This window comes from Bufo bufo, chromosome 1 (genome assembly GCF_905171765.1).
Source record: "Bufo bufo chromosome 1, aBufBuf1.1, whole genome shotgun sequence".
Lineage (NCBI taxonomy): Eukaryota > Metazoa > Chordata > Amphibia > Anura > Bufonidae > Bufo > Bufo bufo.
In genome coordinates, this window is record NC_053389.1 from 224507475 (window position 1) to 224529625 (window position 22151).

The following is a 22151-nucleotide window of genomic DNA, read 5'->3' on the forward strand; positions in this document are numbered from 1 at the left end:
TTAGTGAGAAGAAAAGGAGGTAAAATTCATTTGGGTGGTAAGTTGCATGACCGAGCAATAAACGGTGAAAGTAGTGTAGTGCCGATTTGTAAAAAAGGGCCTGGTCTTTAGGGGGGTATAAACCTGTGGTCCTTAAGTGGTTAACACATCGATGGTTAACAGCCAAACAAAACTCAATATTTATTACTCAGATTCTGCGGTTTACAGAAACACCCCACATGTGGTCATAAACTGCTGTATGGGCACACGGCAGGGCGCAGAAGAAAAGGAACTCCACATGGTTTTTAGATGCCATGTCCCATTTGAAGCCCCCTGATGCACCCTTACAGTAGAAACTCCCAAGAAGTGACCCCATTTTGGAAACTAGGGGATAAGGTGCCAGTTTTATTAGTACTATTTTTGGGTACATATGATTTTTTGATCATTCATTATAACACTTTATGGGGCAAGGTGACCAAAAAATTGGTTGTTTTAGCACAGTTTCTATTTATTTATTTTTACAGCGTTCACCCGAGGGGTTAGGTCATGTGATATTTTTATAGAGCTGGTTTTTACGGACGCGGCAATACCTAATATGTATACTTTTTTTTATTTGTTTCACTTTAACACAATAATAGCATTTTTGAAACCAAAAAAATGATGTTTTAATGTCTCCATGTTCTAAGAGCTATAGTTTTTTTATTTTTTGAGAGATTTTCTTATGTAGGGGCTCATTTGTTGCGGGATGAGGTGACGGTTTTATTGGTACTATTTTGTGGGACATACGCATTTTTGATCACTTGGTGTTGCACCTTTTGTGATGCAAGGTGACAAAAATTGCTTGTTTTGACAGTTTTTTTTTTTTTTTTTTTTACGGTGTTCACCCGAGGGGTTAGGTCATGTGATATTTTTATAGAGCTGGTTTTTACGGACGCGGAAATACCAAATATGTCTATTTTATTTTATTTTTTCTATTTTTAAATTTTTTTTTTATTCCTTACTTGGGAACTTTTTTTTTTTTTACATGTGAAACTTTATTTTATTTTATTTTTTCAACCCTTTATTTTTTTTTACACTTTTCGTCCCCCATAAGGTCATACAAGACCTCTGGGGGACATTTGCTTCACTTTTTCTTTTTTTTTTCACTGTTGATTTCTCCTGTAACTGGGGCTGACATAGTAGCCCCAGTTACAGGACAAATGCACCCCTAGAGAGGCTGTACAGCAGCAATCCTGCGCTGTACAGCCTCACAGCAGGGCTGATCGAGGTCTCTGAGAGACCTCACACAGCCCCTGCACTCTCCGGTCACGGCGGTCACATGACCGCCGGGCCGGAACAGGAAGCGCACAGCGCTTCCTGCTCTGCAGACACAGCGCTCGGTGAGCGCTGTGTCTGCAGCGATCGTGAAGGCAGGGACACCTGGGAACTGTCCCTGCCTTGTCTTAGGGTTGCCCTGCTGTCACTGACAGCGGGCAACCCGATCAGCAGCTGCACGATTAGCGTGCAGCTGCTATTTCTGACAGGACGTTTTAAAACGTGCTGTCAGAAATAGACGTCCACCCATAGGACGTTTATAGTCTATGGGCGGACGTGAAGCGGTTAAATCCCCATAAAATACAAGTTATAAACTTTATAAGAACAATGTAGCAATAATATACAACATTACAATCACATAAATTATGGTAGAAATAATCGATACTATAATCGATAAAAATATATTCGATAAAAATATACGATAAATTGAATGGTAGAAAATTCAATGTTAAAATATTCGATACCACTCAATAGTGTCGATAAATTCAATAATATATATCACACCAAAAACTTCAAGTATATGCTGTTGTTTGGGAAAGAGGGGGTATTATCTTCTAGAGCTCTATCCCAATTTGAGAAACTGAATGTCACTGAAAATGTTGTAGGTGTATTCACTGGGAGCGCAATAGGATCATAAAGTGTCCACAGGAATCCTGATAATGTGAAAAGTCTCTTATAGCATATCCTTTTGAGGTCGATATAAGCTTTAAATCGAAGAAAACTTTAAATCGATGTTTGGCTTACCGTCTAGCGTCTGCTATCTCCCTATTGCTTCAATGGAGCTTTAAATATTTGCCGGCTTATTCAGTCGCTCCATACCGCAAGCTGGTTTGAATTTCGCGGGAGTTCCAAAGATCGCGGGAGTTGCCACTCTGTTCCGCAATTTCCTTCGGTGCAGCTTTCGACGATAAGAATAGTTGATCCTTTACTGTAGAAATTTTCTTCTGTATGGCCATACAGTATTATCGGAGGCTTTTCAATGCAGGTACATCACTTGTTTCACCATACGCGTTACGGGTAGATTCACTCTCCCTTCCTGAGTGAATCTACCCGAAACGCGTATGGAGAAACAAGTGATGTACCTGCATTGAAAAGCCTCCGATAATACTGTATGGCCATACAGAAGAAAATTTCTACAGTAAAGGATCAACTATTCTTAACGTCGAAAGATGCACCGAAGGAAATTGCGGAACAGAGTGGCAACTCCCGCGATCTTTGGAAGCAATAGGGAGATAGCAGACGCTAGACGGTAAGCCAAATATCGATTTAAAGTTTTCTTCGATTTAAAGCTTATATCGACCTCAAAAGGATATGCTATAAGAGACTTTTCACATTATCAGTATTCCTGTGGACACTTTATGAACATATTGTGCTCCCAGTGAATACACCTACAACATTTTCAGTGACATTCAGTTTCTCAAATTGGGATAGAGTTCTAGAAGATAATACCCCCTCTTTCCCAAATAACAGCATATACTTGAAGTTTTTGGTGTGATATATATTATTGAATTTATCGACACTATTGAGTGGTATCGAATATTTTAACATTGAATTTTCTACCATTCAATTTATCGTATATTTTTATCGAATATATTTTTAGCGATTATAGTATCGATTATTTCTACCACAATATATGTGACTGTAATGTTGTATATTATTGCTACATTGTTAAGTTTTATAACTTGTATTTTATGGGGATTTAATAAATATTTTCTGCATATGTCAATTTGGTTGCCAAGTGTATGAGTGCTCGCTCATTTTCCTATTACTACATTTGCCTTTTAAGAGAGGGTGGGGTGATTCCCTCTATATGAGCTTGTAGCACCATACCTTAACTACTTGCTAGTGAGCCACCACAACCTACCACAATTTGTTTAAATGTGGCCGCAAAAAATGCAGACAGCACATTGTGTGCTGTCAGCATCTGTATGTCCGTTCCGCGGCCCCACAAATAACATAGAACATGTCCTATTCTTGTCCGTTTTGCAGACAAGGATAGGGCATTTCTACAGGAATTAAAAGAAGAAGGCTGCATCCACACAGCCAGGATTCGTGTTTTGTGTATCTGAGTTTTATGGCTCACAAATCGCATACGGTCGTATGCATAAGGCCTAAATGACACCATTAAAGGGGTTCTCCGGGAATTAAGAAAATGAAATTACTTAAATAATACTTTATTATAAATATATTCCCAAATACCTTGCATTAATTAAAATGCCTCATTTTGTCTGGGGAGCAATCATAAGGAGAAACAAAATGGCCGTTGTACTATTAGTACACACAAAGCCTGTCCTAATCACACAGCAGGACAAGTTACTTCACAACACTGAGGTAAAGAGCTGCCTTATCCTCCTCTCTGCTCTGCTTGTCAGGGATTATGATCCTGAATACAGTTTAATATGAGCTTCAGCTGAATCTCTGTAGGAATGGAGTTCATGAGGAGACATGAAGTACAGAGAGGATGGTGGAGATGTGAGTAATGAGCAGCAGCTCTTGTATGCATTCTCCATTACCACAGTCTGTCCTGTCCGTCCGCTTTGTTTGAGCTCCTTTCCTTCAGACATTCAGCTGAAGATCTTATCATCTGTATTGAGGATCATAATCCCTGACAAGAAGAGAGGAGGATGAGGCAGCTCTTTAGCACAGTGTTGTGAGTAATTTGTCATTCTGTGTGACTAGGACAGGTTTTCTGTGTACTAGTAGGATGGCGGCCATTTTATTTCTCCTAATGATCGCTCCCTAGACAAAACAAACTAATATAACTAATGAAAGGTATTTGGGAATATATTTATAATAAAGTAATATTTGGGTATTTTCATTTTCTTAATTCCTGGAGAACGCCTTTAAGGTCTCCATCGTTCTTGGAATGTGGTACCCTGGACCCACCAGACAAAATTATGCTCAGGGACCACCCTATGGAGCCCCGTTATTATGTTAGAGCCTCGGATCACAGAAGAATTCCATGGTCCTCCAATGGCCCAAGTCCAACTCCAGTAGCCATAAATATTACATTTTACAACAATGTAATACCTATGATGTTACCAAAGCCCTCATTAGTACAGGATGGATTTGATCTGGGGGCTGTAGCTAAACATTGCAATTCTCTTGTGGTGGTGCCAGAGGGGAATGAAACAATAAGACTGCATCTTATCATCTGAGGAGCCTTCAAACAAAGAGATTGTTGAAAGTGAAGATCACCTGTCTGTGATATTATTGTCTGATAGACAAAACAACAATGCATATTATTATTTAGGATGGTTTTTAATCTCCTCATATTATACCAGTATGCGCAATGAAAGGCCTGCATACAATGGCTGGTCTACATGGCCGATCGGTGTATATGCATAAGTTCAGACAATTCAAAAGCAAGACAGGCACAAATGTAATGTAATTAGCAGATCTGGCTTTATCTATAAGCTCTCATATTCCCTGTAAAGCTCTTCATATAGAAAATGGGCCTATATTAACACGAGTAATGCCAGGAGTACACCATTCAGACCTTGGTGGGTGATCAATCAGTTCGTAACCCAGCCCAGGACACTTCTACCATCCAAAGGCCTCTCCGCAGAACTGGAGCCCACAGAGCAAACTGCTAAGGGTTGTGGATATGTAAAGTCTCATAGAAACATAGAATGTGTCGGCAGATAAGAACCATTTGGCCCATCTAGTCTGCCCAATATACTGAATACTATGGATAGCCCCCGGCCCTATCTTATATGAAGGATGGCCTTATGCCTATCCCATGCATGCTTAAACCCCTTCACTGTATTTGCAGCTACCACTTCTGCAGGAAGGCTATTCCATGCATCCACTACTCTCTCAGTAAAGTAATACTTCCTTATATTACTTTTAAACCTTTGCCCCTCTAATTTAAAACTGTGTCCTCTTGTGGTAGTTTTTCTTCTTTTTAATATGCTCTCTTCCTTTACCGAGTTGATTCCCTTTATGTATTTAAAAGTTTCTATCATATCCCCTCTGTCTCTTCTTTCTTCCAAGCTATACATATTAAGGTCCTTTAACCTTTCCTGGTAAGTTTTATCCTGCAATCCATGTACTAGTTTAGTAGCTCTTCCTGAACTCTCTCTAGAGTATCTATATCCTTCTGGAGATATGGCCTCCAGTACTGCACACAATACTCCAAGTGAGGTCTCACCAGTGTTCTGTACAGCGGCATAAGCACTTCACTCTTTCTACTGCTTATACCTCTCCCTATACATCCAAGCATTCTGCTGGCATTTCGTGCTGCTCTATTACATTGTCTTCCCACCTTTAAGTCTTCTGAAATAATTACTCCTAAATCCCTTTCCTCAGATACTGAGGTCAGGACTGTGTCAAATATTCTATATTCTGCCCTTGGGTTTTTACGCCCCAGGTGCATTATCTTGCACTTATCCACATTAAATTTCAGTTTCCAGAGTTCTGACCATTCTTCTAGTTTTCCTAAATCCTTTTCCATTTGGCGTTTCCCTCCAGGAACATCAACCCTGTTACATATCTTTGTGTCATCAGCAAAAAGACAAACCTTACCAGCGAGGCCTTTTGCAATATCACTTATGAAGATATTAAACAAAATTGGTCCCAGTACAGATCCCTGTGGAACCCCACTGGTAACATGACCTTGTTTTGAATGTTCTCCATTGACTACAACCCTCTGTTGTCTGTCACTCAGCCACTGCCTAATCCACTCAACAATATGGGAGTCCATGCTCAATGACTGCAGTTTATTGATAAGTCTTCTATGTGGGACAGTGTCAAAAGCCTTACTAAAATCTAGATATGCGATGTCTACTGCACCTCCACCGTCTATTATTTTATTCACCCAGTCAAAAAAATCTATAAGATTTGTTTGACATGATCTCCCTGAAGTAAACCTGTTGTTTTTCATCTTGCAATCCATGTAAACCCTTTGATGCAGATTTATCAAGACCGGTGTTTTCTACTCTGGTCTTGATATCCACTGGACCGCTACGGGATGTACTTAATTTATGACGAAACGTTGTATGAAGAGGTCTGTGTGTTTAAATTGCCGAGTGGCATTTGGACAATATACAGGGTGTCTGCTTTCAGAAAATAGATTGGTAGAAGTTAATTTAGCTTTTAATTTCACATGTCAAAACTGCCCTGGCTACCAGAAATGCAGTGTCCAAATCCCCCTGACATTGAAAGGGTTAAAACTTTTTGTTGCCCTCTATCAGTAAGGTAACTATTTGACTGCCTTGGGTTGCCAGGGATTTTTACATTAATGCCTTCACTGCCCTAGACCACCAGGGATACTGTAATTAACCCCTTTAACCCTTCCATTGCCCTAGACTACCAGGGATTCTTACATTAACCCCTTCATAGTTTGGAAAATATCAAAGTGCTGGCTCAGCTATTTGCAGCCACCCCATAGTGGTGAATGGAGAGTTGGCTGCACTTATACGGGGCGCTCTCCATTCACCACCATGGGACTTCCAAAACTAGCTGTGTGCGCTCGCTTGGCTATTTTTGGAATTCCCATAGAGATGAATGGAGAGCATGTCGCACATGCGCAGTGTGCTGTCATTCACTTCAGGAGCCTCCTTTGATACAACCAACAATCACGGCATCATCAGTGAACTTTTGTAGATGAGACCAATCACTAATTACAAAGCAAATAATATTCCAGACAAAACTGTTCCATGAAGCGCACCAATGCTACACACTTGAAGGATATAAGCCCAACCTTACAGACTAAGGTCTTTCCACCAAATAGCCAACAATCCAATTTATCAACGGTCCTGTTAACCTCAATTTTTCAACTTTTATACCCAACAACCATGGCTGAATTGTATTAAAATAATAAAAAAATAAAAAATGATCAGCCTCACAGCATTGCCCATTCTCTTTAAATGGAAATAAACCTCCTGTAAAAGAGAGGGGCCAAAAATAGTGACAGGTTACCTCTAAAGTGCAAGCCTAAAGGGAAGAGCCTGATTTGTATTCTACATTTTGTGCTCTTTGAATCCCATACTTCAAATCTCAGGTAGATAACGGTATATCAGGGTAAAACTGATCTACCGCAAGCCATCATGCAAGGTCCCTGTAGTTTAGTAAAGTTTTTGAAATACAAGTGAAACTTCCACATACCTGAGATTTATGGTGTAGAGATACCTCATTAGATTTTAGTTTGTCAGTGTGACCCATGGACTGTATATGTGTCTATCGTCTTGTAGAAAACCTATTATTTTGTAATTATCAGTGCAGTTATTTCACCTTAGGGCCATAAATGCGGCATTAAACCGATAATCCTGTCTACAGGCTGTTATCTACCCCGTATTGTGTTTCTTTAAGGAGATGCATAGGGCTGCTCATCTGTGGTAAGCAAATAAAAGAATTACTAGGATTGAGGACAAGTATAGCTCCAATAGTTGTCTGCCCTTGAAATTCAAATCTCCCAGAAGCCTCCCATAAGTCCTTATGCTCACGACTGTGTCCGTTTTGTGGTCAAACTACGGATCTGCAAGATACGGATGCAATCCGTGTGCATGTCGCATTTTGTTGCGGACCTGTTGACTTCAATGGGTCAGTCATCTGCACTTTGCGGACGAAATAGGGCACGTTCTATCTTTTGCAGAAAAGAACAGACATACAGATGAGGAAAGCACAAAGAAATGCGGCATGCATGTGGACTGCATCTGCATTTTGTGGATCCGCATCTTATCGGCATGAATGCTGTTTTTCAGCAGGACAAATACAGCGGTATCCATGTCAGATCCCATTATAGTCAATGATCATCCGGCAGTGTGGGGCTGTATCCAGCTGTGCCAGATACAGTTTCAGATATGGAAAGCATTTATTAACATGGGGGAGATTTATCAAAACTGGTGTAAAGGAAAACTAGCTTAGCTGCCCAAAGCAACCAATCAGATTCCAACTTTCATTTTCCAAAGAAGCTCTGAAAAATGAAAAGTGGAATCTGATTGGTTGCTATGGGCAACTAAGGCAATCTTCATTTACACCAGTTTTGATAAATCTCCCCCTTCTCTTACCACAAGAACAGCCGTACAACTGCTTTCAACTAACACATTGGGCTATGAAGGAACAGTCGGCAAATTGAGAACCCATTGTATTGTCATGACTTCACCTATGCTCTGTTGTCTTAATCACATTCTTTAGACCAGGGGGTCTGGTGGAGCACTGTGTGGGAGGGAAGGGCTACACTTCATGTATAGGGGAAAAGTTGGAAAATGTTTAGATCATATTTTTGAAAATGTATACTTATTGGAGGATAAAATATAGGGATTTCTTGCCTTTGACTGTTTGTCTTGTATAATATACACTGCCTGTCCAAAAAAAAAAAGGCACCACAAAAAAAAAAAAAAAAGGTCACACACTTTAATATTTTGTTGGACCGCCTTTAGCTTTGATTACGGCACGCATTCGCTGTGGCATTGTTTCGATAAGCTTCTGCAATGTCCCAAGAATTATTTCCATCCAGTATGGCATTCATTTGTCACCAAGATCTTGCATTGATGATGGTAGAGTCTGACTGCTGCGCAAAGCCTTCTCTAGCACATCCAAAAGATTCTCAATGGGGTTAAGGTCTGGACTCTGTGGTGGCCAATCTATGTATGAAAATGATGTCTCATGCTCCCTGAACCACTCTTTCACAATTTGAGCCAGATGAATCCTGGCATTGCCATCTTGGAATATGCCCGTGCCATCAGGGAAGAAAAAAATCCATTGATGGAATAAGCTTGTCATTCAGTATGTTCAGGTAGTCAGCTGACCTCATTCTTGGAGCACATACTGTTGCTGAACCTAGACCTGACCAACTGCAGCAACCCCAGATCATACCACTGCCCCCACAGGCTTGTACAGTAGGCACTAGGCATGATGGGTGCATCACTTCATCTGCCTCTCTTCTTACCCTGATGCGCCCATCACTCTGGAACAGGGTAAATCCATCATCAGACCACATGACCTTCTTCCATTGCTCCAAAGTCCAATCTTTATGCTCCCTAGCAAATTGAAGCCTTCTTTTCTGGTTTGCCTCACTGATTAGTGGTTTTCTTACGGCTACACAGCTGTTCAGTCCCAATCCCTTGAGTTCCCTTTGCATTGTGCATGTGGAAATGCTCTTACTTTCACTATTAAACATAGCCCTGAGTTCTACTGTTGTTTTTCTTCGATTTGATTTCACCAAACGTTTAAGTGATCGCCGATCACGATCATTCAGGATTTTTCCCCCGCCACATTTCTTCCTCGAATACGATGTGTCCCCACCATCCTTCCAGTTTTTAATAATACCTTGGACAGTTCTTAACCCAATCTTAGTAGTTTCTGCAATCTCCTTAGATGTTTTCTCTGCTTGATGCATGCCAATGATTTGACCCTTCTCAAACAGACCAACATCTTTTCCACGAACACGAGATGTGTCTTCCGACATGGTTGTTTAAGAAATGAGAAGCAGCTCATTGCACCAGTTGGGGTTAAATAACTTGTTGCCAGCTCAAAGATAATCGCCCGTGCAGTAATTATTCAATAGGAGGCTCATAACTATTTGCTTAGTTAAATCCAGGTGGCGACTTTTTTTTTTTTGACAGGCAGTGTACAGTATATTCATACTACTGTTGGTCTAATAAAAACTATTTTTTAAAAAAAAAACTTAACATGCTATAGGTATGTTTTTTTTCTGGTGTTTTCCTATAGGAACAACAACAACAAAAGCATATGATAGAAATATCGTATAATGCATGTAATGTAATGTTACTTTATCCAACCAAACCCATGATGCACGTCTTTCTTTACCACAGCTCTAGCCAGTAACAATGCCCAGCTACTTACATAGACACTCCACTATCGCTGCCCCGCCCATGGACATAAGAAGGAAATAAGAAGAAGGAGCTACATGGGCATAGTCATGTGACCACTGCCCATAATGGAAGATAGGAATAATAAAGGTCACAGACATACATTACAAAATTTGATGCTAAATTTGATGCAAACTGCAAACCCCCTTTAACCCCTGGTTAGTCCGAACAAAGGAGTGTCAAAATAGAACAAAGTTCATGTCAAGTGGGTGGGCAACACCCTGAAGACCAAATCCTGGCACCATAACAGGCCTTGTTGCTCCTGACCACAGGGAACCAAGATACGAGACATACATATCACAGTTTCAATGACCCCATGCTGGGAATAACTACAGCACGTCAGCCGTGACTTTCTAATGACTTCTAAAAAGTTCCCCGGTTTTTAGATGTCTATTTGACATTTATTACTGTATACTGATTTATTACAGCTGCAAAGTTCAACATGGTCTTTTGTGATGAAATATACTTATTCATTTATTTATTTTTTTACTGTTTTCTTACTAAGAATTATTGGTTCTTGGTAAGTAACCCCTCTGACTTTACCAGCCGTTTTGCTAACAAATATATAATGACTAAGCAATACGTCCCTAATTAGTTATATCTGTTTATGGGAAAGCTGGGTGAATATGGTCTCAATTAAAGCTATCACACAGCTTTCCCAGACTCTTAAAATGGTAAACCTGTTGAGTTATTCAATATTACAGGAGCAGTGGGTGCATAACTGGTTCTGTCATTCAGGGGTCTGGGAAAGCTGGGTGACCATAACACAGGTAGAACCGTAGGGGTCCCGGTCTTGCTGTAGTAACACTCATGGTCCGAGAAGATATAAGTGAGGTACATGAACATATGGAGTTACTGTGGGTAGAAATACATGGAGGCAAAAACAATAATGAAATACTAATAGGGGTTTATTATAAACCACCTAATATACCAGAATCCACAGAAAATCTACTTCTAAACGAGATAGACAAGGCGGCAAATCATAATGAGGTGGTTATTATGGGGGACTTCAACTACCCAAATATAGTCTGGGAAACTGAAACTTGTATATCTCATAAAGGAAACAGTTTCTTGGCAATAACCAAAGACAATTACCTCTCCCAACTGGTTCAGGACCCGACTAGAGGGACGGCCATACTGGACTTAGTATTAACCAATAGGCCTGACAGAACAACAGACGTGCAGGTTGGGGGACACCTGGGAAATAGTGACCATAAAGTAATAACCTTCCAATTATCATTCAAAAGAGCGTTTCTACAGGAAGGAACAAAAATACCAAACTTCAAAAAAGCTAAATTTAGCCAACTAAGAGAGGCCATAGGCCTAACTAACTGGGACAAAGTCCTTAAAAATAAAAATACAGCCACAAAATGGGATATCTTTAAAAACATCCTAAAATCTCATTGTGAGAGGTACATACCGTATGGGAATAAAAGGTTAAGGAACAAAAAGAAACCAATGTGGATAAATAAAACTGTAAAGAAAGCAATAAATGACAAAAAGAAAGCATATAAAATCACTAAAACAGGAGGGTAGCACGGAAGCACTGAAAAACTATAAGGAAAAAAATAGAACATGTAAAAAACAAATAAAAGCGACCAAACTAGAGAGCCGAGAGATTAATTAACAAAGAGAGTAAAACTAACCCTAAAATGTTCTTCAATTATATGAATGTTAAAAAGTATAAATCTGAAGGTGTTGGCCCTTTAAAGAGTAATGAGGGGGGAGTCGCAGAGAGCGACGAGGAGAAAGCAAAGCTGTTAAATATTTTTTTCTCCAGTGTATTCACTGAGGAAAATAAACTGTCAGATGAAATGCTGAATGTGGAAATAAATTCCCCATTAAAAGTGTCCTGTCTGACCCAGGAAGAAGTACATCAGCGACTTAAAAAGATTAAAATAGACAAATCGCCAGGAACGGATGGCATACACCCCCGTATCCTAAGGGAATTAAGTAATGTCATAGCCAGACCCTTATTTCTGATATTTGCAGACTCTATACTGACAGGGAATGTCCCACAGGATTGGCGCATGGCAAATGTGGTGCCAATATTCAAAAAGGGTCCAAAAACAGAGCCTGGAAACTATAGGCCGGTAAGTTTAACATCTGTTGTGGGTAAACTGTTTGAAGGTTTTCTGTGAGATGCTATCTTAGAGCATCTTAACGGAAATAAGCAAATAACGCCATATCAGCATGGCTTCGTGAGGGATCGGTCATGCCAAACTAATTTAATCAGTTTCTATGAGGAGGTAAGTTCTAGACTTAACAGCGGCGAATCAATGGATGTAGTATATCTGGACTTCTCCAAAGCATTTGACACTGTACCACATAAAAAGGTTAGTATATAAAATGAGAATGCTTGGACTGGGAGAAAACGTCTGTATGTGGGTAAGTAACTGGCTCAATGATAGAAAACAGAGGGTGGTTATTAACGGTACACACTCAGATTGGGTCACTGTCACTAGTGGGGTACCTCAGGGGTCAGTATTTGGCTCTATTCTCTTCAATATATTTATTAATGATCTTGTAGAAGGCTTGCATAGTAAAGTATCAATTTTCGCAGATGACACTAAACTGTGTAAAGTAATTTACACTGAAGAGGACAGTATACTACTACAGAGGGATCTGGATAGACTGGAGGCTTAGGCAGATAAGTGGCAGATGAGGTTTAACACTGACAAATGTAAAGTTATGCACATGGGAAGGAATAATGCAAGTCACCCGTACATACTAAATGGTAAAACACTGGGTAACACTGACATGGAAAAGGATCTAGGAATTTTAATAAACAGCAAACTAAGCTGCAAAAACCAGTGTCAGGCACCTTCTGCCAAGGCCAATAAGATAATGGGTTGCATCAGAAGGGTCATAGATGCCCGTGATAAGAACATAGTCCTACCACTTTACAAATCGCTAGTCAGACCACACATGGAGTACTGTGTACAGTTCTGGGCTCCTGTAAACAAGGAGCCCAAAATTTTTTACAGAGCTCTTTTTCACAGAGCTGGAAGATGGAGGACGAACGCATCTCACCAGTGCTGTCTGATACTGAGTCACTTACTCTCCTTGTAAACCATTTCAGTAGGTACGGTGTAGCGCTGGGTGTGTCGACTTCTCAAGTTTACATTCAAACTCATTGTCAAGTTCTAAGCACCCTTTAATTCCTGAGAAGTCATGTGTTGGTAGAAATAGGCAAAGGGGAGGAATGTATCATGCAGAGTATAAATGTCAATTTTACATTGCTGAGGGCTATTCTGCAATGGGAAGGGCTTGTCTGGTCAGGCTAGTAACTATATCAAACAAAGGTGCAGAGTAAAAGTAAAACAGTAAAGGGGGTATAGACTTTTGAAACCATTTTATTTATTGCATCCAGTGCACCTGAAATACAACATGAAGGAGCATTTTGAAATCATGTTGATTTAAAAAATATATATATCACAGATTTTATGCAGAATGATGTGTCTCCATGGCTACAAGAATCGTGTGTACTCCAATCCTGTAGCCATGAGAAACAGGGCCTGCCTTAGGGGCGTAGGACCTGTGTTCAAGGGAATGCCACTGATATTAGATTACTTTATGGAACTTCTATTTAGTTACTGTATGACGGTATTATTTGATCACTGTTTGGAAGTATATACTTGGTATTGTGTGGCACTGCTACTCAGATACTGTAAGGGTGCGTTCACACGACCGTATGTATTTTGAGGTCCGCAAAACACAAATCCGCAAAAAATATGGATGACGTCCGTGTGACATCAGTTTGTTTTTTGCGGATGCATTGTAAAAATGCCTATCCTTGTCCACAAAACGTTCGATCTTTTTTGCGGGACTACGGAACAGACATACGGATGAGGATGGGATACGGATAATGAATGGGTCCGCATCCTATCTGCTAAAAATATGGCCATGTAAATGCACCCTAAACTGTATTATTTCTGCAGTGATTGTGGTTGTATAAACCATCCTGTATACCACTTTATGTTATGGCTATTTATAATACTGAACGGTGAGGGATTTACAGGGGGAACCATCCAGTGTAAGGTCAGCCAATCTGGGTTATATGGCTGCCAGCTGATCATCTACAGTACTACCCCTTGCCCAAAGGTGTCAAATTGCTTCTCTATGGTCTCTCCCCCCTCTGGTTTCAGACTTGAGGCCGAAAAGGTTGGCGACAGCTCAGAGGGTTTGTCAGTGAATGCTGTACCACCTCCGATACTATAGCCCATTGCATATTCTTCCATCTTGTGCTCACACCATGGAATTCCTGCTCATGGTCATTCCTTATGGCTTCATAGACATATTGTGCTAATTAATAGACGATTAACGCTCCTTGTGGCATCTTACTGTATCGTTTCATTCCTCTTTCTTATCCAGGGTGCTGAATCTCAGGCTACTTTTACACTGGCGTTTTGGTTTCTGTTAGTGAGATCCGTTCAGGGCTCTCACAAGCGGTCCAAAACGGATCAGTTTTGCCCTTATGCATTCTGAATGAAAAAGGATCCGCTCAGAATGCATCCGTTTGCCTCCGTTCCATCTCCAATCTGCTCTGCAGTGTTTTGGTGTCCGTCTGACGAAACTGAGCTAAACGGATCAGTCCTGATACACAATGTAAGTCAATGGGGACGGATCCGTTTTCTATGACACAATCTGGCACAAAAGAAAACTGATCCGTCCTCCATTGACTTTCAATGGTGTTCAAGACGGATCCGTCTTGGCTATGTTAAAGATAATACAAACGGATCCGTTCTGAACGGATGCAGACGGTTGTATTATCTGAACGGATCCGTCTGTGCAGATCCGCACCAAACGCGAGTGTGAAAGAGACCGGTCCTGTATGGAGATTTACTGGAAGTACTCCATGGTATGGAGACCTATTGGCTATGCTCCATTGGAAACACATATGCAAAGAGGTATCTCCCAAGGAGGAGAACCATCTCACTAGTTCCACCTATTGGAAGTGGCTCCCTATGAATCAAAATATGACTTACCAACGAGCTTTGGGATTTGATAAGGGAATATAGCCATAACTTGTCAAATCCCAACACTTGTTGGAAAAAAAAAAAAATCGGATTTTGATTCATGATGGAGCCATCGCCACTAGAACCACCAATGTCCTATATGAATAGGGTGATTTGTTCTTATTTACATTACTTGAGATGCTTCAGTAGGACAAGAATTTTCTGTAAAGACACTTGAAAGTTGTTAGCTATATTCCCTATATTCCCCAAAAGCTTGTTGGAAAGTCGTATTTTGATTCCAATAGGTAGCCACTTCCAATAGGTGGCGCTCGTGAGATGGTTCTCATCCTTGGGAGACACCTCTTTGCATATACTTCTTTCTTTTTTGGGAATTTAGAAGCTTTCTGTCTCGCTGTGACCTAAACTAAACTAAACTTAACTAAACTAAACACTTAACAACCTAACATAATCAGATTATACAAACAATAGAACCGCCGGTGTCCTATATGACTAGGGCCATTAGATCTTCACATACTTCAGCAGGATAAGAATTTTCTATACAGACATTAGAAAGCTGCCAATATGCATGTTATTTCCATGAAATGGGTGAATATGTGTCTCTGGTGCTTATCTCAAGAGGAAATGTCCATCATACTTCATCAATGGTAGCCCCCCTTGGATGAGATCAGATTGATGGGGAATCTGTTCAGACTTGGTGGATTCTTGTGGTGGTTGTTCACGGATTAGACCGCTGCTACTCAGAAGTGACTGTCATCAGCCCATTATCACCACAGATTGGGGACATATCTTATTACACTCCTCGTCCGTCATTGGGTCAAAGATGTTGAAACGGATAAGGAACCATCATTCCATTCCAGACCTCCATGGTTTCTTCTAATTTGTCTAAGGATACTTGTAATGTTTACTTCTAATCCGAACAAGCAGAGCTGCAGTGTTAAGCATGGGGGATGGAGCAGCCTGTGCTTTTGAGGAGGGGAAATTTGGCTTTCAAGTAGATTATGTTCAGGAGATTTAAATAAGACTTTATCCTGAAATAAGTAATGATTCATAGACAGTGTGATTGTGAGGTGTCTGAAGATCGTGCAGGATTTTAGCTGATTTCAGCATTTCTCTCGTTCTATAAGAATGTGCTGGTAGTGAGGACTCATCATGAATGATTACGGCAGACAATCTCAAATATGAGTCAGTCATTCTCAGAAAAACAGCTCACTGCCCCTGCAGCACAATTCTCTCCTGAAATCCTCTGCACTGCTTTGGCTCCTTCCACTATGCAACCGAGTCTGTGACTTATCTAACATCATGAAGCTGCCCCTATCACATGCAGCCCTGCCCTCACTATCTTTACATGAATGGACAGGTCACTGCCCCCCTACAAAATCAGCACACACCACTCCTCTCCTGAAATACTCTGTGCTACTGGAAGCTCTGCTCCTTCTACAACACTGTCTGAACCTGTGATTTTCCACTTGTCTCCATTTTCCTTCTCAGATCATGTCACACGCGACCTGTCCTCACCAAACTTTACTGATCGTAAAAAGATCAGCACTTCCATTGAAGTTGCTGGAATCCATTATTTATAGCAGATTTTCTCCAGGGTAGTGTCATCTATCCATGATCTTCTTCTAATGCAGAGGATGATGTGCTACATACTGTACTTGGAAGTGCCTTATCTGGCTTTTGTACCATCATGTGGTATTAGTTATGCTGGAGACCACTTAGGGCATGTTTACCTCACTTCTCCGCCTGCCCATATCTCATTCTGCTCTGTGGGATGGCAGTGTTGGGCCAGGAGGTCATGGGGAAGTCTGAGAGAAGAATGCAGGACTCATCTGTGGAATGTGGAGCTACCCCTGGCCCCCCCCCATTAAGTCATCAACTTCAATAAAACACGTTCATCCGGAACCATTGTGCTCCAAAATCCACGCGTAAAAATGCGTAAAAACTCGATAAATACTATGGATTTATGTGCGCTTTTTGTTCAGGATTTTCTGCATACAAATTTTCTGCACAGCGTTTGCAGTAACGTTTAGGGCTCATGCACACGGCTGTTGCCCGGCCTTGGCCGTATTGCGCAATACACAGGACCGGCCATGTGCACCCCGTATGCATCATGGATGCGGACCTATTCACTTGTATGGGTCCGCAATCCGGGAGATGATATATGGTGCGGAACAGAGGCACGGATCGGAAGCCCACGGAAGCACTACCAATCAAGTAAATGGGTCCGTGATCCACATGCGGCGGCCCCACGGTCGTGTGCAAAGAGCACTCAGTTATTTCTGGTGGTCCCATAAAGAAGGAAACGAGCGGCAGGGCGGGTGCCCAACCTGCCGCTCATTCAGATCATGGGAACTGAACCCCTGTCGAGCATTCGGACCCCCAGAGATTAGTTAGTTATCCACCATCCTGTGCTGTACAGCCTTATGGGGTGGATATGCTAAAAGGATTTTCCACAGTAGAATTGCATGCAGAAAATGTGCAGCGTATACAGGTGAAACTCGAAAAATTAGAATATCGTGCAAAGTTCATTTTTTTTAGTAATGCAACCTAAAAGGTGAAACTTACATATGAGAGAGACTCATTACATGCAAAGCGAGATATTTCAAGCCTTTATTTGTTATAATTTGGATGATTATGGCGTTAATGGATCTCCTGACACCCCGACTGGGTACCTCCGTTGATGGATGCTCCTAGTGCTTCCCGAGGACTCCAAGCACTCCGCTCTACACCATAACCACCACAGGAACAAGGAACGGGAACAACTCTTACAAGAGTTAGGGGTTATAGCCAGGGGAGTATACAGCGTATAGCAATCCTCACACACATGAGACGAGGCTCTATGTTGAATGTAAAACAGGAACTCTTTATTGAACACACAAGCATTGACTTATATACACATTTTACAACAAGGGTACCACCCCCGTGGACCTGGTTGGGAACTGAGGACATAACATAGCAGCCAATCCTTTACAGTTTTACAGTTTAAACACAAAAACTATACATTCAACAAACACAATGGCATTGCCTGTGACGCAATTAACAAACACAATGGCATTGCCTGTGACGCACTCAATAACAGAATAGGCATTGTCTTTGACGCAATCAGCAAAATACAATTATCAAAACACAATGGGCTCTGCCTGTGATACAACTACCAAACATAATAGGCTAACTTAATCACTCACAGGCAGAAAACACACATTTTTCCCCAAAACACAGAAAACACCTCAAAACCCCACATATCCCCATAATCTGATCTGGGGTTCCCGAATTCCATGGAAGTCGTATTTGACCGACCGCAAGCATGGCTTTCTTGGCCAAAACAGTTCCACAGATTTAGGCTGTGTGGCCGGTCTGTCTTCTCCTTCAAAGTTAGTATATGGGCCATAATCCTGAGGCAAGAGTCTGGCAAACAGGCCCCTCCAAAACCTAGTGGCGAGGTTATTTTCGCCACAATGGCTTACAGCTTATGAAACCCCAAAGGCACCATTTTGAGGTCCCCTTTCCTCAGGGATTATGGATTAATTAGCTGACTAGAGTGTGACACTTTGAGCCTAGAATATTGAACCTTTTCACAAAACTCTAATTTTAAGCTGCATTAATGCAATTCCTTTTGATTAGCATTACTGAAATTAATGGACTTTTGCACGATATTCTAATTTTTCGAGTTTCACCTGTACAGGTAGCAATGTGGGTGATATCCAAATGTGAAAAGTTTCAACAATGGAATCAGCACATAAACTTGGATTGTAAATTTGCAAAATATCAATTTATACTATGAATTTCCACAGTTTATTTTACCATTTGCAATGTATAGTATGAAATCCACAGCAAAATCTGCACCTGCCTCATGAGGACACTAAAGGAAATGTCTTTTAAAATTGATCCATTTGTTCTGTGCGAGTTACCATATTTTTCGCCATATAAGACGCACCTGCACATAAGACGCACCTAGGTTTTAGGTGCCACTCCTGACACCCACTCCTTTCCTGGTCTTCCTGCTGCGCTGTGCTGTAACCCGACGTTTCACAGCGTGAGGTCACAGAACGCGCTGATGTCCTCATGTTGTGCACGGAGAAGACCAGGAAGTGGTGAGAACAGAGCCCGCAAGCGGAACACTGCATTCACCGCTTCCCAGTCCTCCTGTGCCCATGAGCTATTCAATAATGGAAGCGACTAGCAGGACTATACGATCTCACCGCATTCAGATCCATTATTTTCTTCTATTTAGAGATGGAAAATTTCTTGAAATTCATTTTGTGTCTAATTGGGCACATTTAAAAAAAAAAAAGTGTGATTCAGACCTAAAATCGATTCTACCCTAACAAAATTTGCTCCAATTGCTCTGAAAATTGGTATACAACAGTTTCTGGTCTCCTAGGACTCATATTTTATCTGAAAAGAATCAGAGAATAAATATGAGTTCTAGAAGAAGAGGTAGATTATTATTTAAAGATGGTCAGAGTGTCCTTCTGTTGGGCATCTCCATCGATCAACTATAATTTGCTAGAAAACTTGGCAGTAATTGTACAGCGCCTCAACAGGAGAATTTAAGTATTACACAGTAGTGCCCGTTCAGATCAGTGGGCTGTGTAATGGAGAACAGGACATGTCCTCTAGAGCAAGAACCTGAAGAGTAGACCCCCTTCTATTGACCAGGAATGCCCTAGTAGGATGTATGAAGCTGGGTTTTCTAAAATGAACAATCCCTTTACATGCAATGCATTGTATATAACTGGATACCATCAACAAGTTGCTGTTGACTGATATGCTGTTATTAAGGCCTCTTTCACATGACCATTTTTTTCCCCCCGTTTACGAGCAGTTTTTTGCGTTCCGTATACGGTCCGTATACGGAACCATTGATTTCAATGGTTCCACCAAAAAAACTGAATGTACTCCATATGCATTCCGTTTCCGTATTTCCATTTTTCTGTTCCGTTAAAAGATAGAACATGTCCTATTATTGCCTGCAAATCACGTTCCGTGGCTCCTTTCAAGTCAATGGGTCCGCAAAAAAAAACGGAACACATACGGAAGTGCATCCGTATGTCTTCCGTATCCGTTCCGTTTTTTGCTGAACCATCTATTGAAAATGTTATGCCCAGCCCAATTTTTTCTATGAAATTACTGTATATGCCATACGGAAAAACGGAATGGAAAAACGGAACGGAAACGGAAACAAAAAACGGAAACAAAAAACGGAACAACGGATCCGTTTAAAACGGACCGCAAAACACTGAAAAAGCCATACGGTTGTGTGAAAGAGGCCTAAGTGTGCCTATTTGGTACTTTCATTTCTTTTTAACAGCTGATACAGATATTACGTATTCACATTTTATCAGAGTGTTTGGATACTTACGTGTTCATAAACCAATTTGTGCAATGTACTTCATAAAAAGAATAAGACATTGTTCTGAAAATGAACGTGTGAGGGCCATTAAAAAAAAATGTCTGTCACATGTTGTGTGAATGTAGCCTATGCAACTCCATTTGTTCTGCTAAGTTAGAGGAGAAGAACAAAAGGAAAATAATGGAAGTGCCGGATTTAACACATAAGCAGAATGAACGGAGCCGAACATACCCCACTATCCTGACCAGAGCATCCAAAACAGATGTGAGCAAATCCTAAAATGCACAATCGTAAGCTCTCTCGAAGTAGCCGCACTATAGATCTAGTTATTCAAGGGAGTTAAAAAAAAAAACATAAACATTTATTCATGCTTTCGAACTTCCCCCAGTTCGTTCCTATCTTTTTTATGCTTTGAACAGCATAGTTAAATATTTTTCTCTAGCTTTGACAGGTCATTACCATCAAAGCCTCAATACTTTGTTTCTGTGATGCCTGACAGAAGACTGGCATTGAGACGGAGCACTGCTTACACAGTCAGCGTTTGATCTGTGATTTTCATCAGTGATCGCGAGTCAAAACCAAGGTGCAGGTTCAAAACACAGAACAAGTGTGAATCTTTCCATTAAACCCTATCTCTGTGGAGGCTTCAACCTGGCTTTTGACCCACAGTCACTGAAGGAAATCATTGAGCAAACACTGACTGCGTGAAAGCGGCCTAGAAGTGGTGGCTTCAAAATCAAATCAAAGCTTCACTCAAGTGTAAAATTACTCAGATTTAAAGAACCAAACATAAGGAGCAACAACTTTGGGAATGCAAAATCTGAGCAAGGCCGCCAACTATAAAGGTCTGCACCTTCACATTGCAAGTCCTATTGTCTTCTAATTTTACCATCAGTTTATCGCACCATATATGGTGCGCTTTAGCCTGGCACAGGTAGATAAAATCGCCGGCTACAATAGAAGTAGCACAAGCGTCCTTAACACAGTTCACTCACCGTTAGCCACGTTCTTCTTGGTAGTCTTCCTTGCCATGGTGAGCTGGACCTGATGCTGGATCCTCATGGCTTTCTCCAGGTCTTGACGGCTAATTGACAGCTTCTCTTCCGATGGTAGTGCCAGGCTGGAGCTATCTAGGTCCATGAAATTGTCCTTGCTCAAGACCGTCTTGATGTACCCCTGCTCAGCGTTGGGGGAAGCGAGGACTGCCATTCTGGATCTGTGGGCTCAGGATCCCTGCTCACAGCCTCCAGAAAGCTACCGTGGCCACCTGTAAACACAATATATCTTTGTGCACGCTACTTCCCAGGAAAGGACACCAGTGCAGCTCACAGCTTCCAGTACACACCTCCACTCACTCAGCTTCCTCACTCAGTACTGACGTGACACCTCCTACCTTGAATTCCCAGCCTGGGATTCCTCAGATAACTAGGGGGAGGTTTTAGTGTCCCTAAGGATCAGGGTTGGGCTCTGTGCAGGAGGGGAGGGGGAAGGGGGACTATACAGGAGGTGCATAGGACACAGACCCTCCAGAATTAGGGAGGGGTGGGGTGTGGCTGAGCTGTGTAGCTCACAGATCTCATTATGTGCACTGTTGGAGCAGGTCCAGCAGCACAATGCATTTTCCAGTGCACAGTGTTGCAGTATTTAGTGAGTTTTAAAGCGTAAAGGGATTGTAACGACAACCGTGTCAAG

The 22151-nt window shown here is 41.3% G+C and overlaps 1 protein-coding gene across 2 annotated transcripts in view; it reads right to left on the reverse strand.

The window, feature by feature from the left end:
* The window catches only part of PKP2 (plakophilin 2), a 132325-nt gene extending 110483 nt beyond the window's left edge, over positions 1-21842 (reverse strand). Inside the window, exon 1 of one of the 2 annotated variants that reach the window (XM_040435743.1) lies at positions 21455-21842. In XM_040435743.1, coding sequence (XP_040291677.1) covers positions 21455-21668 — 214 coding nt within the window. In that variant the 5' untranslated portion in view covers positions 21669-21842. The remainder of the gene's footprint in view (positions 1-21454) is intronic. The other variant, XM_040435752.1, reaches the window with a different exon arrangement.
* Between the last annotated feature and the right edge of the window lie 309 nt (positions 21843-22151).